The 15,909-nt window shown below is 39.3% G+C and overlaps 1 protein-coding gene across 11 annotated transcripts in view; it reads left to right on the forward strand.

The window, feature by feature from the left end:
• The window catches only part of DOCK10 (dedicator of cytokinesis 10), a 165,015-nt gene that overhangs the window by 126,231 nt on the left and 22,875 nt on the right, over positions 1-15,909 (forward strand). For 9 of the 11 annotated variants that reach the window (XM_087739071.1, XM_087739063.1, XM_087739066.1 and 6 more), the window contains exons 28-42: positions 115-261; positions 2,226-2,309; positions 5,130-5,226; positions 6,541-6,585; positions 7,069-7,244; positions 7,377-7,493; positions 8,521-8,632; positions 9,353-9,474; positions 9,560-9,674; positions 9,842-9,908; positions 10,670-10,717; positions 11,374-11,475; positions 13,651-13,775; positions 14,446-14,558; positions 15,287-15,424. In XM_087739071.1, coding sequence (XP_087595197.1) covers positions 115-261; positions 2,226-2,309; positions 5,130-5,226; positions 6,541-6,585; positions 7,069-7,244; positions 7,377-7,493; positions 8,521-8,632; positions 9,353-9,474; positions 9,560-9,674; positions 9,842-9,908; positions 10,670-10,717; positions 11,374-11,475; positions 13,651-13,775; positions 14,446-14,558; positions 15,287-15,424 — 1,608 coding nt within the window. The remainder of the gene's footprint in view (positions 1-114; positions 262-2,225; positions 2,310-5,129; positions 5,227-6,540; positions 6,586-7,068; positions 7,245-7,376; positions 7,494-8,520; positions 8,633-9,352; positions 9,475-9,559; positions 9,675-9,841; positions 9,909-10,669; positions 10,718-11,373; positions 11,476-13,650; positions 13,776-14,445; positions 14,559-15,286; positions 15,425-15,909) is intronic. The other 2 variants (XM_087739061.1, XM_087739062.1) reach the window with 2 other exon arrangements.

A 15,909-nucleotide genomic window follows, 5' to 3' on the forward strand; every position in this document is an offset into this window, starting at 1 on the left:
TGCTTCTATGTTAAATGACCTGTGTTTTATTGTCTTTATTCTTGGCCTGAATGTATTTTCACATTTAATGTGCGACATCGTACGGTCTCAAGTGATGATCTATTCCCTGCTTAGGTTTCTCGAACTCAGAGGTTTCCAGAATCATTTCAAACTGAGCTGGATACACTTGTGATGGTCTTAGCAGACCATGTTGTTTGGAAATACAAAGATGCTCTTGAAGAAACCAGGAATGCAAACTACAGCACTGCCAAATTTCTCAAGGTGAGATGTTCTGTCATTACAGCATATGCACTTATTTACCCATACTTAATGCAAACTTGAGACTATTCTAGTCTAGTCAAAGGAAATAAAAACAATTCTGAGTGAATGATGGCTCAATTTCCAAGTTTAGTGTTGACCTGCAGTTTAGTTTTTCTATGCCCTTGGGTCTTTGAGAATGCAGAAGCTTTATCTAAGTCTGTTTTAAAGCAGTTCTGATTCATTTATATCTATTCTCTAAAAGAGCCCAAGTTTTCAAATTTTGCAGATTCTTATATTACATTCAAATGGGTAAAAAGTTTGGTGAGGAATGAAACCGTAGCTACAGTTGAGCTGGTATTTTTTCTTTAAATACTATAGCTCTGAATGACTCTGGGTAGATTAATGTTTCCTAATCACAAGCAGAGTGGGCAGCTTTTACAAACCAGAATATGCAAATTGCAAGTATTATGTGAAATACTGTAACCTACCTTTTTAGCTCTGTAATGCCCTTTCATTTGCCAAATACAAGAAAATACATGTGTGTTTTGGAAAAGTCACTAAAAGGGGTTGCATTTTATGGCTTTGTCCTAATATTTCTCAACCCTTTTTATTTTCCCAGCATTGAATTAGTTGTGGAGCATGGGAAAATTGCCATTCAATAAGTTGTGTGGCCAGATACTTAATCTAGATTTAAGCTGAATACAAACACACACGCACACACCCCTTTCCCTTACATAGAATGATGTATATTAATGATGTACAGAACACTGAAACCCAGGCTCAAATCTTTTATGAGAAATGGAAGCACAGCATTAGAGGAGAGAGCAGTATTCCAGCAAGGAAAGGTTCCTGTGAGGTTATAAGGAAAACAACCACAAACTGAAGATGGATTTTTCTCCTTTTGTACACAGGTGAAATAAATGATAAATTTCCTGTCCACTGTGTTGGCCTCTGTTGCTGATACCATATGGACGCCCTAGTTGCTGTTGGCATACTGACATTAAGGCATATCTATCCATAGTGTTACATCATTTGGAAGATGATGCTGGTTTGAGGCAGAAGCATGGATGGAGGGGCTTAGTCAGTAGTTGTGTGGTGTTGCACCCGTGGAGGTGTTGCAGATTTGCGTGCTATTTTTATGTGTTACTCAGCTAAACAGAGAGGACAGTATGTTGCGTTATGTGATAATGGCATATGGCTGTGTTTTGATTTCTTTTCAAATCTAGTCTGCCAGAAAGAATTACATAGGTTAGAGATGATATGGCTTTCTCCAGGCTGGGATTGCAGCAGCCTTGTTTGAATGCTGTGTGGCAGAAGGCTTGGGGCTCTGCTAGTATTGCAGAGCTCAGGAACACCAGAGAAGGGGGGGAATTCAGGATTGCATTCCCTGTCTGGTAGACTGACTCTGCAAGGAAAAAATGTCAAGGAGTAACTGTAGCACCAGGGCCCCCAAAAACCTTTACCTCTTCTGGCTGTTCAGCCCCATCAGTCAGCAAGAGCAGTGTTCTCATCGTAAAGTAATGTAGTGGCATATTTGCTCCCAGAGAGATAATGTAGCTCATAGACAGCGAGTATTGTGGCTGGATTGATTCCTCAAGAATCATTGCTCTGTCACCGAAGGGAGATATTCAGGTCAGCTCCCATCACACACCACCTCTAGTGATTAAGTGTTGCAGTACATTAATGCCTTTCATTAGATAAGCTTTCTCCTAGTGCACTGTACACTGTGATAGTTATTTTAGACTGTAGACACAGTGAAAATGAAAAGTTTGATCAATTTATTATTACTAAAAATAAATTTAAAAATCGAGCCAGATTCACCAGTTCCCTGGTTTTCCTTGCCCTGCTATAAGAGTAACTTCACCTGTGCAAATGATTCGAGTTTATAGGTGATGCAAGGCAAATAGCCAGGTAAGTGAGGCCATGTACAGCAGTATATAGACTTTTGACTATAAAATAATAATTCTTTTTTCCCCCCTTCTTAGCGCTGTTTTACATTTATGGATCGTGGATTTGTGTTCAAGATGGTCAACAATTACATAAGTATGTTTGGAACAGGAGATAGCAAGGTATAGTTTTGATTTTTTTTGTTTCTTTTTGTTTTTTCCAGTGACTCTAGCAGAATATTTTCATATTGAAACTATTTATGATCTATTCCATGGCTTCACCATGCTCAGAACTCAAGTCAGTGAAAACGTTTACTGTAAATACGTGTTAAAACCTCTTGGTTTTGAACCACCTATCCCCTTTTCTGGGAGTAAATAGCTGTGTCCAACCAAGTACTCAATGAGCCCTGCCTGCGAGAGCAGATTCTGCTAAGACCAAAGCATGCAAAAGGCTGACCAGTCAGAAGTCCTTTGAATTCAAGCTTTGATTCTTTGGAGAGTACACTTGTGGTTTGGTCTATAAATATCAGCAGCAATTGGCAGTAATCTTCTTTGAGGAGATTAAAGTAAGAGCATATGAACAAGTTACCATTGTGTAAACTCAAGTGAGAATGTAACATCTCAGTTACTTCGAATGAATGGTATGCTCTTACCTCATTGATGATGCAAGAAAGCCAGTCTGCTCCAAATTAGTTTGTGCTTCCTATGAGGAAAATTCCCTGCAGACTGAATTTCTTGTATAATACCTATAATAGTCAATTATATAGTTTGAACAATAAATTTCAAACTGCAAGAGGTCCCCAAATTATTCAGCTTGACTCCTTTACTCTTCATCCATCAGGATAAGTCACAGGCTTTTTCTCTTCCATGACTGAGTTTCTGAGCTATCATACCGGAGCATATAAGATGATCGATAACAGAATGTATTCAAGATGTACACTTTGAATGACTCATCTTTCCCAAGAAAGCTTACAAAACTTTTGTCCATTAGCTTTTTATAATTCTTTAGCAGTGATCTGGGCATTTGTAGGTAATGAGTGAGATTACACCAGGTCTGTTTTGCTTTTATACTAAAACCAACTTCATGCTGCACTGGGGTCTTTCACCTAATCTCTGGAACAGATGTAAAATGGAGTCTCTCAGTATTAATGTCATAGCCTTAAGTCTATAATTCTGTAAATAGTATTATGCAATCTGAAAATTGGTTCCGCATTTCAGACTTCCGTAAATACGTTCAACCACAGAAACAGATGTTTAATTAAAAAAGCCAATTAATGGCCAGCAGAAAAGCCTGAGATTAGTCAGTGTGCAGGGCAGAACTTAGCACTTCCTCGGCAGTAAGTGCATGCACATTGCCAGCCAGCCCGCATCCCTCCAGAGCCGTCTGCCAGGATGCATGGAAGCGGAATCACTGCAGAGCTGAGACAGATGTACCACTGGAACAGGCTTTGCGGCACTTGAAAACAATAGCCACAAAATAAAATCAGAGATTTCTGACCTCAAGAAGAGAGAGGCCTTGCACTGTTTTCATTTTCAGTCAGATGCCTAAGCAAGAGTCAGTTATTTAAATGTGCTGCGTTATTTCTTTCTGTGTGCCTTTTGTTTCTTTAACTGGATTGTTTATGTATCAAAAAGATGATACTGCAATCTGACCTCTCTCTTCAGAAAATTTTACAGTATATATTGCTGCTTGAATAAATAGTTTGTGGGTATGTCGGTCTGTAACATTGCAGTTTGAATTTATTGTAATTGTGAATGAAGCACCATAATTTCTGTTCCACAGAAAAAATCCCTCACAGTATTCCATATTTTGACATTTAAACATTGTTTTGAGAAATACTAATCCAAAAGTTGAAATACCTCATTAGAATTCAGTTCATTGTTGCGTTCCCTCAAAATGTCACAGTTCCTCTTGGGAAACACATTTCAGGTGCTTCATTTCTTTATTTGCCATTAGACCCTGAATTGCATGTCCAGCTGTATTCCTGATGAGGTACTACAGTGCAATAAAACATTTCAGGGAAAAATTCCCCACCATCCATTACTCGGTAGACTCTGAGAAGTGCATGTTCCAGGTATCCTAGCCTGACGGTGGCAGCAGAAATGCTACAGTTTCATTTTAGGGACTGACAGACTTAAACACAGGGCAAATAGAAGACCTTTACTTTCTAATGCTAGGGCAAGTGTTTGACCTAGGTCGATGCAGTGTCGTACTGGTAGTCCTGAATGACTGCTTTCTGCTACTGAGAACAGTGAGCTGAGAAGACGTAAATAAAAATGTATTACTGGATGTCGTGTATTATCTTTATATCTCAGTGGCACATCATTATAGTGGGAATGATAAATTCTTGAGGTAGTTGCAAGGCTCCACAAAAGATCATAGGTGGCTTCTCGGGAAGGAGATATTAAGGAAATAATACCAAAATTATGTAATACCCAAACGCCTCAGAGCTGGAACTCACTGGCGTCAATAGAGAAGTTTTCACCACTATCAGTTAGTTTTGGATTTGGCCTGTGTGGCTGACACTTTGTATTTGGTTGACCAAAAACAGAAGAAGAGGGGAAAAAAAAAGAAAAGAAAGGAGAAAAAAAAAAAAGAAGATAAGAAAGGCATAATAATTATGACAGTCCCAAATTTATGTGAACTGGAGAAGATACTTTGCTATGATTATATGTTATAATATATACCATCAACAGACCCAGTATAGCTTTAAATATATCTTAAATATTTAGCTTGCATCAAGCTTATATTTATCAGTACATCTTCAATGAAAAATCATAATTCAGGAATCCAAAAAGCTTGTTTGACTGTGACAAGTTCATTTGATAACAGAGACAAAAACCAAATGTTTATTATTCGTGCAGCTTGGTATAACAAGCTGTAAGGTTTCATTATTGGATGTAAGTATGAATTTTGAGGTAGAGGTAAATAGTAGTGCAGCTCTGTCATACCATTTTCCCTGTTTTAATGTGAACTGAGCCGTTGCCTGTTGTGATTTTCAGACTTTACATCAGTTCAAATTTGACTTTCTCCAAGAAGTCTGTCACCATGAGCACTTCATCCCTCTGTGCCTGCCCATACGGTCTTCAAACATTCCTGGTAAGGCACCACCCCAAAAGGGTTTCTGTACAATGGTGAATTATCGGGAAGTTCAAAGAGCAGATAACAATTAACTCTGAAGTATCATGTCTGCACATCAGGCACAGAAGCCCCAAATGGCTTTTCAGGTGTAGTACTTAAGCAGCGTGATTAAAAATAACATCATTTTGGTATGCTTGTAAATAAATGCAATCCCTGACAGCCCAGTTGGGTGGTGGGAGGTGACTCTTTCAGTGGAAGTTTTGAGGTGAATGAACTGGACTATTTGTGAGGACTAATTACTAAAGCTGCAGTAGCCTTGGGGGGTGGTGAGCTAGGGAAGGGGTTGAACAGGTACAGCAGGAAGGCGAAGAAGCTGAGGCAGTGATAAGGGCATTGTGAAACTCTACTATTTGGGAAGAAGCTTTCCTGCTGCTGTTGGGAGTATGGCTTGTCCATGTGACAGCCCCTCCTTTGTGGGGAAGAGCTGAACTGGGCATGCAGCAGGAGTTTGGAAACATCCATCTCTCAGACAATAGGCTGTTGGTACTTTTTGCCTCCAGAGTATCTCTAGGACTGGCAAGCAGGTCCCATGCAATAGCCCTTTTCTCCCAAGTGCATTTACTTTCCGGGCCTGTGGCAAGCCTGAGCTTTACATGGTCACCACATGCTGCAGTGTTTTACCTAGAGCAGTGAGGCAAGAGAGGCTCGTTTCAGAATCTGTTAGTAATACCTCCTGAGCTGTTTCTCAAGGCAGGGGATACTGTGTATAACCCGTGTTTTGTAGAGAAGTGTGAACAGGTTTTGCCTATGCTCTACCACAGGAGTGAATCCACCCTGCCCAGACCCCAAAGCCAGCAGCCACCATGCATTCCATCTCGTGCATTGAAATTTGTTATTTCAAACCTAACTTCATGGCCAATGCCCAGTACTGGGTGCTTTTCCTGTTGGTTTCAAAGGCGCTGGGATTTCAGCCCTGGGCACAATTGCCAGTTCTGACAGTTTTCTGTGGACTCTGGGGAGTTCACTTGGGATGTGGTCCTTTAAGTTGCTGAGAGTAAAAGGTATCTTCCAGTGGAAGGCAGAATTATCTCTCTATGCAGCATCTCTCAGACTGTGGGCCCTTGTCTCCTTTTTGCTTCAGTTTTCAGCACCAAAAAGTGAGTTCAGTTCTGACACTCATAGCCTTCTTTAACAGTAGAAGCTGTTTCATTCAAATTTGAGTCAAATTAAAAAAAAAAAAAGACACAAAGCAAATATATTTTTACACTTAATAAGTAAAAAAAAAATGCATGATTTTTGCCTGTTTTTGTTTTATACTTATGAAAAATGAAGACCCTGTGACGCCTTCAGAATCAACACAGGAATATCGAACATCAGGTATGAACAAAATGACTGCATAAGAAGTAAGCAGAATTGTGGATCAAGAGCTTTAAGATTTACTTTGACCTCTGCCACTGACCTGTGGCAAATTTAGGCAAAAACTATTTACCATTTTCAAAAGTGGAATTAGTCTGGATCTCTGTGTTTCAGAACCCTTCTAGCTAGAATATGGGAGCAACAGTTTGGACTCCGTGCCTCAAAGAAGTGAATAGTCTTATTATGTGCAAAACATTTGAGATTCTCATATGGGAATGTGTATATAAATTGTCTTTTATTATTAAATTGGAAAAACTGCATGATTTCGAGAAATAATATTAGATTAATTCATTCTAGCAAGTGAGGGAGCAGAATGGAGCAGCCAGATCAGGAAATTGAGGTTTAACAGTGAATTAAATCAATAACAGTTATTGAAAATTTGGAAGGGGGGGGCATATGTAACCTATATATTAATTTAAGCATTCTTGTCCATTCTATTCCAAGATATTCCAGAGTACACATTGACCAATGAATTTTGCCGTAAACATTTTCTAATCGGAGTCCTGCTGCGGGAGGTTGGTTTTGCCTTGCAAGAAGACCAGGATATTAGGCACTTAGCTTTGGCTGTGCTTAAAAACTTAATGGCAAAGCATTCATTTGATGATCGATATGCAGAGCCGGTAAAGAAACTGTTTGTTTATTCTTTTTCATTTGCTTGTTCATACAGTAGCTAAACATATATGCAACTTCCTTAGCCACTAGTATATGTTAATTAGTTTCTTCAGGATTATGTTGTATCTTTTATTTTTTAGGCAAAGCAGGCACAAATTGCAAACCTGTACATGCCACTGTATGGAATGCTTTTGGACAATATGCCAAGGATTTACATGAAGGATATGTTCCTTTTCAATATCAATACTTCCAATCAGGTAATTCATGTGATTTTTCAGAACGCTGAAACAATCAAACTGAGGTCTGACCCAGTGAATCTGGTGGGAAGAGGTCCAAGTTTATGCTGGTCACAAATTAGCTAACGAAACGCTGTTCTGAAAATGCTGATTTGTTTGCAACCGCAATCTTTAATTTGGAAGGTCTTGATTTGCAGAGCACCTGCAGGGCCCCGGGAGTCTGTACTGGCAGGGTACAGACTGTGGGTCTGGAACAGACCCAGGACACTGGCTGTTCCAGGGCTGGAAACTCAAAGTTAGAGGTTTGCAGCCTCAGCCACTGCGTCTGGTACATCTGCCCTAGTGGTGCAGGCTGGGGGCGGAGGACCCTGTCCTCAGGCAGGTCCCTGGGCAGGTGGCTGGGAGGCATTGTTGTAAAGAAAAACTCCCATCACCCACAGATTCTTTGCAGGGTTACGTCATGAACCTACAAGCAGTTTCACTGGTGCAACAGAGTGACCATGAACTATACCAGGAGGCAGAGAGAATGCATACAATTAGCTGAAGGAGGGAAGGGGTACAGAAACATCATAAAACAGCTTTACCACCACAGAAAACGTCTGCATAAACTGCGCATGTGGAGGAGCACATTTGTTTATTTCTTAAAAGATTAGATACGTTATAATCATAGCCCTGCTTTAAAAACTAGAAAGAGATTTCTGCAGGAGTGTTGTGTCTTTCAGTCCTTTCAGCAAACAAGCCTGTTTCATCTGATCATTGCTAACAGCAGTTAATGCTCCTTTCCCAATGCTGTGCTAGTGTTTAAGAAGCAAACACAGTTAGACTTGATCTGTCCTTAACAACTTCAATTATGAGGGGGTTTCATACTGCAGGTAACTATTCGGTGTATTATGGCAAGCCTTGATCTTTTAAGGCTGTCATGTCTGAACAACTGACAGCAGGTTTTCAAGCTCAGTGTCTTAAGAAAAGCCTATCAGGTGTGCTGTCATTATAAAAGTTATGAGTGATAGCATTTACTGGAGTTTGTTCTGTTTTTTTCAAAATACAGGGATCTAGGGATGACTTGAGCACAGCCGGAGGATTTCAGAGCCAGACAGCAATGAAACATGCAAACTCTGTGGACACATCCTTTTCCAAAGATGTTCTGAACTCTATAGCAGGTATAAATGACAGATTGAAGACGCACACAGGTAGATTTCTGTGTATCTCAATCCATCGTGCTTTCTGCTTAGTATTCATGGAGGATATCATTAACCCATTTTATACGATATTCAGGGAAACATGGGATGCAATGTTTCTCTTCCCTCTGGGTGTTTTTGGATTGATTTTTATTTCTCTTGTGAAGCCGCTCTTCTTCCACGGCTTCACTTACTCGCCTGCTTTGGAACGATGCCAGTATTCAGGCTCTCACAAATCCCTGTGCCTGAGTTCATTCTTGTAGTCTCTGCCTGACTTAAGAATAGTTCCAAGGTTTCTCGTGAAAACTCCTGAAGTCTCTTGGAGGCAAGTATTCTTAGTTTTTCCAGGCTTAATGGAAGGGTAGAAACACAATCTACTTTGTTCACTTCCTCCAAACCCCATTTCAAAACTCAGGGAAGTGTATGGGCATCTTTCCACTGATTTTTGTGGCTTTAGGTCAGGCCTTACAGAATGCAACAGGCCATTTTAATGCCATGAATAACAGCAAACTGAATCATTTTACTCCAACTTGTTGCATGTTTTCAATACTAAACATACCCATCAATAGCTTTGCTATTGGAAGTTCAAAGCATGGGTGTCAATCTAGCATGTGACAGATTTTAAGTTTTCCATTTTTCTTGTTAGTTTTTGTATCCATAAATGTTTTAGTTTAGCATGTTTGCTATGACTTTCATTTACAGCCTTTTCATCAATAGCTATCTCTGCAGCAAACCATGCTGACTCCAGAGCTTCCTTAGCAAGTCTTGAATCTAACCCAAGTACCAATGAAAAAAACAGTGAAAGAACTGACACGTGTGAAAAGGTACATGTGCAAATGTTGAAAACGGTTACTAGAGATGGAAACCTGTCACTATGATTAACAAGGCCATCTGCTGTCAATTCAACAGATCATGAGACCTTTGTCTTTGATTGGATCAACTCTTCGTTTTGACAAGTTGGATCAAGCTGAAACTAGAAGCCTTCTTATGTGTTTCCTTCACATTATGAAAACCATTTCGGAAGGTAAGAAAATGTGCATGCAGTACCTAATTTATGTTGTTGTAAGATATTGTGAATGCTGAATCCAAACAAACATTAAATTAGAATAAATATCAGTGTATTTTACAGGCTTTGGGTCAAGTTTAATTCCCTGTAACAGAAACATAATATATTTTAATATCTTCCTTTAGACGCACTGATTTCCTACTGGTTGCGAGCACCGTTCTCAGAAATAACAGACTTTTTCAGCATTTTAGAGTAAGTTCACTTTGTGGTTGGTTGATTTCATGTTAAATGATGATGTTCTAAAGTGACTGCTGCAAATAATTTCTCTTCGGGTTTGTCCACCTAGTGGAATAGGCTGAGATAGCTCTTGTATCTTAGATTATTTTGCCATAATCTTCCAAAGTCGTAATGAGACATTACTAAAAAAATCCATATCCTCCAATATGTTGGTCATTTCCATGAACAGGGGGCATAATGCTTGGGGTGTTCCTCCAAAAAGAGATTTTCAGAGTAGTTTCCCTATTTGGGGTTGAGATTCTGTTCTTCCCTTGAGAAAAGAATTTAGCTCCCCAAAACTTCCAAACCATAAGAAAAGCCATGTAATGTAGGATTACCTGCTTTTCACATCGCCAAGGTGGTTTGCTCAATCCAATCTATGCATGTCTGCAGAATACATGCAGGTAGCTATTTTGAGAATTTCCTCACCGTCTCATAAGTGAAATACGAGTTACATAACTTCAGCTGGTGAAGAAGCAATGCTTTTGCAGCCAAGTCTTTACCTTTGACTTTGCCTCCTCACCAAGCAGGAATTTTCAACCATGGAGAAAGGGAACAAGGGTGTGGGAAGTGGTGTCACATCTTGTGCATCCCTAGGCTGGGAACTGCTGCAGTCTGTTCTATTTGCTTACTAGGAGGTGCATATGCCACAGGTCTCTTCGAGGTACTCTGATTCAGCATTTTTTCATCATTAGGAAGCCATTAATAGACATAAAATGTGTTGTTTTATCTTTCAGGGTTTGTCTGCAAAATTTCAGATATTTAGGAAAACGCAATATTGTAAGGTAATTCTCTAGTTATAGATTGTATGTTACAGTATTTAAATATAACTGCATTACATTAGGCTTAAATGAGGTTAACAGTGTATCTATCAGTTTCCTTCTGAAAGCATCAGTCTGACATACTGAAGCCAATGTATGCTTCATTTTTCGTTTTATGCGAAACAATGTTATCATGATGTTCTGGACATCTGAGTACATACCTGGCATAAAAGATAAATTGTGTGTGATGATATGATAACCACTATTGCATTTATAACTGAAAATACTGGGCCATTCTCAACCATATTTCTGTGCATATGCCAAACAAAGGAATTTGAACACTGTATATTCCATCCATGTAATGGAAAGAATAGTTTTAATGGGCATAGATAAATGTTCCACAGCAGTTAAAAAAATCTGTCTCTGCCCACTCTCTGAAAAAGCATGAGATCATGTTCCAGCTGTGAAATGTGAAATGCACACTTTGTCTCAGTTGATGTTTCATTTTTAATTTAATGTTACTACTGTGAACTTGTCTGTATGTCATACTGTGGGAAGACAAAGGTCCCCAGATGAACCAGTTCATGCTCCATGGCAGGTTTTGTCAGGCCTGCATTATTCTTCAAAGGCATGGCAAAATCACGTTCCATAACAGATTAACAGTTATTTTCTCTTAACAGGAAAATTGCTGCTGCTTTTAAGTTTGTTCAGGCCACCCAGAATAATGGAACCCTTAAAGGTTCGAACTCCTCCAGCCAGGCATCGGGTCTGCTCTCACAATGGTAATGACACATTGTATTAACTCCTATAAAACCACAGTCTTTGTTGTCATCCTCCAGCCCTTGTACACTGTCACAGTGTTGACTGAAAGGAGGTTAACACATGTAGTAACATATTTCAGAGCCCCCAAAGCCATAAACCATAAAAGAATTAAGTCCCTTTAACTTCAACTTGACTTATAAGCTGTTGTTTAAAATGTTATGTTCAGAAGAATCTGTGGTTACTGTCAATATTGTTAAGTATTACAGAAACAGTAGCTGCTGTTTTCATCTCAGATCCCTATCTGAAAGATAATCCGCAATTTTCCCCAACCTGGAGGAATTCATAGATCTGCAACCTTATGCTTTCATGGAATCATACTTCTTTGGGTGTAAATACCTATGGATGCACTTAGAGTATCACGGGATTCATTTCTCCCCAATAACCCAGGGTTGCAGGAGCAACCTTTGTTGCTAGTTGTATCTAGCAACACAGAGTCAAACTTAAAGACTAGGTTTGCTTGACACCCGTCTTTTTACATCCTTGCCACTAAGTGTAGCATGGTCCTGTACTGTTATGTCCATGTTGCCAGTTAGAGAATCTTTCTTTCCTAGTCTTTTTTTTCCTTCGTCTTCCTAGTCTGAACATTGCAAGATTTAACCATTTTCATGGACTACATGGTAATAAGCTGCAGGTGCAGCATATCTTTAATAATCTTTTTCATCCTTTTAGGGGAAAGTGGGATCCATTTCATATTAATAATATAAAACTCTAGAGAGAAAGCAAACTTTGGACTCTGTGCAGCTTGTGATTGTATCTAAGAACATGGTGAAAAAGTCTCCCTTCTTCATGAGCTTGGATCATTGACTTTTCTCATTTATGTATAGCTAGAATATGCTCACCATTGTGAGTACGTATCTTGGCATGGAACGAAGGGGAAAAAAGATGCTTTCTCTGACATACTTCTTTCTTTGTTCCTCTGCTGTGCAGTTTTCAAGAAGCAGCACTGATTTCATTACCCCAGCTGGAACTGGCAAGCGGCCTTCAGGAGACTGTTGTTTTGTTGCACATTTGCAGATGAACCAACGTGGTGGCAATCCAGAAAATAAAGTCACATTTCTGCTGTCTCCAGGGCCTTCACACTTTACCACCTCACGGATTTTTGTTGTCCAAATAGCTATTTGTTCGGCCTGTTGTAATGCAGAGCATTTTTTGACGATGAGTTGAGAGTTGAACTATTGCTGGTGATCAGCTCTAACTTGCACTTACATTTATGTATTCCTGTTTGCTGAAATGTTCGTATGAAACCAGACTGTCCACACCTCACCCAAAAAAAAAAACCCAAAAAACCACCACAAAAAAAGCCTTGAAATCAAATTTCCACATGTTACTATCACATTGATTGGCAAAAGTCTGGCCATCAATTCCGTGCCTGTGTTGGGAACTTTTTTTAATTTTCTAAATTATTTTTGAAAAATAACCAACATAAAAGAGGGTTTAGCTAGGTGCAGGAAGTAATTCTGTCCCAGAATATTTTTAAATTATGCAAATCTAGGAAGCTACATTTTTTTAAAGAAATGAAATAAAAGTGTATTTTAATAACTGATCTGAATTTTGAGAGATGTTAAATCTTGCTTAATTCTATAGTGGTTACAAATTCAAAATCCTTTCCAAAATTATGATAAGCATTGGTATTTTAGTTCTAAGCTTATCATAAATTAATGCTACGTTTGTCAGCATCAAAGAGGGTTAAAAGAACACACACGTACACATGTGCATATTTTTACTGTCATTGTCAGTTTGTCATCATTTTTTTTCCCCTCATAGAAGCTGTATTAGTTCTTTCATGAGCAGGATACATTTTTCTTGTACTGAGTTAACAGAACTTATCTCAGTTTCTCTTCACCCAAAGGCAGTTTTCCAAACATCAGCCAGCTATTTCAGCTGATGCTTTTTTTCAGTGCTCAGTGAGTGTTTCGTCTCCTGTGTTCTCAAGAAATCAGAGCACATCTGTATGTTTTGTCCACCTCACTGACTTTCTTCTTCATCTTTGTTTCTCTGAAAAATTTTGCATCAGTTTGTTTAACTTAGCCTTTGAGAAGTACTGCAGGAAATTCTAACTGACATGGAAAAATTCTGAATAGGCATGATAGTTTATTCTTTGTTTCTGTTTTTTTAATGGTACCTTTCAATTTCAGGATGCATTCTGCTTCTAGTCACGATGGCCACAAGCATCACAGATCTCAAACGTTACCAATAATCCGTGGCAAAAATGCACTTTCTAACCCCAAACTCTTGCAGATGATAGACAGCAGCACTGCAAGTAAGTACAAAAAATTATTTACTTCCCTCTGGAATTCTATGGGTTTTGGATCAGGCTCTATACAATTAACTGTTTTCATGAGTGCCAGCGAAAGACAGCCTGAAGAGAAGACCCTAAACATAAATAGATCTGCTGTTTTCAGGAGACTAAGAAATCTGAGCTTAAATTTGGTCAAAGTTCATTTAGAAACAAAATTAATTACAGTAACCTGACATATTAAATAGCCGTAATGACAAGTTATTCCGCACTTCCCAGCTTCTCTTGCATCTATGGTTATGTACCTTGTTGTACAAGCAGATATACGCTGGCTGAAATATTACATTTATTAGATCTAGCAATAAAAGTGACCTTTTCATGACAGGAGGCTCTTTAAATGATGAGATCGAAGTCATCTATCCCACTTTCCAATTAGGTTTCTCTCCTCCTTTGAGGACGAACAGAAACAATGAAACAATATACTCACATTACTGATGCAGCTGGTAGAAGTTGACTCAAATTCCCTCCCCTTTGATCTCCTGTGAGCAGTTTTCTTCAAAATACCCCTTCGGTTAGATGTGCAGTTAGGACCCCATCTCTACTGTCCTGAGACTTAATGACCAGATTGCAGGATTACATCATCTGTAACTATACTCGAAAGGTTGTTTGTCATCTTGCTTTTTATATGTTGCAGGCAGCTCCAATGAAACGGACATTGTACAGTATGTAGACACAGAGGCAAACATTGCTACAGAAGTTTCTCTCACAATCCTTGACCTGTTATGTCTTTACACTCTGAATCACCAGGTATGTTTTGCTGTTTCATTTTCTGCTTGAATTGGTGGCATGTGGTATATGTGGTGGAAAGAAGGCCTGGGGGAGCAGGCACACAGAAAACTTGAAATGCCTGAGACAGCAGGATAGGGAAATAAGATATGCCAGTCCTCAGTGAAGGTATTCTATGAAGAAATTGACTTGTAGTACCCAAACTGAATAGAAGGATGTGGACAAAGAGCATCCTGTGTATCCAGGGCTATGTACAGCCCTGCTCTGCGTCAGTGTTGTGCATCTACTAATATGTCACCTTATCTGAATCATGCTTATCCCACTAGATTTCAGAGATTTTAGACAAAAGATTTCCAAACTGCATATCATCTATATCTCTTTAAGTCAGCAGGTAGATCCTCTGCCTCTTTAAAAATTGCTCTATGAATATTGGCCCAGATGACTTGCTGAAGGTCTCACAGCTACAATAGAGCAGGCAGCTCCTTTTAGATTTAGCGTCTCCTTTCTGCCGTCCTAGCCCTTAAAGCTAGTGTATACCATCCACAGGAGTACGGACACAGGAAAGTGCTGTCCTTGAAAAACAGCACGTAAAGAGAGCGTGCAGCAAGCTGGGAATGCCTCATCTGCAGAGATTTTACACTGAAAAAAGCATCTCCCTAGGAACACTCCGATTTAAAGTCCAGCAGATCCTTATTCTGTTTATTCACTTTAATAACCAGAATGTCCTGTCTTGTCTGTGAACTTTTCAGAGGCAGCTCCAGCAATCTGATTGCCAGAATGCGTTAATGAAGAAAGTCTTTGACACGCACATGCTCTTTTTGCAAATCAACCAGTCAGCAGCAGCTCTCAAACACGTCTTTGCTGCCCTACGGTTGTTTGTAGGCAAGGTAACTATGGTTTTATTCTGTTAGTCTGACCTATTAATATGTTATGGCAAATGCAGCTTGAGGACAGTTGGGTACTTTGAAAGAGTTCTGAACTTCACTGTATTAACGCTTATTCCTGACAAAGATCTTCTGCTTTATTGCTGATTAAAAGTGAGAAGTTCACAATGTCTGAAAAATTAGTTCTGTTTTGAAAAAATTACTTAGAAAGTTAAACTTGTAAAGTAAATAGATAAGTAACGTCCATGTCTGCGGTATCTGGCTGTGTCATTGGCTTTCATACTTTTACCACCTGTGGAAGAAAGCTTGAAACCCTAGAGGTCTATGGTCTTCATGGCAGATACCTGGGTTGCGGAATCCAGCGGTGAATGGTTACAGCTGTCCCCAGAGGAGCTAGCAGGAGGGTATTCCATACACTTCACCAAAAGTTCATCCAAATCAGTACAGTTTTGCAAATACCTTGTTTTCAACATAGAAGAGTTTTTGGA

Source organism: Nipponia nippon, unplaced genomic scaffold, assembly GCF_047370975.1.
Source record: "Nipponia nippon isolate SJK-2023a ecotype South Korea unplaced genomic scaffold, ASM4737097v1 scaffold_7, whole genome shotgun sequence".
Lineage (NCBI taxonomy): Eukaryota > Metazoa > Chordata > Aves > Pelecaniformes > Threskiornithidae > Nipponia > Nipponia nippon.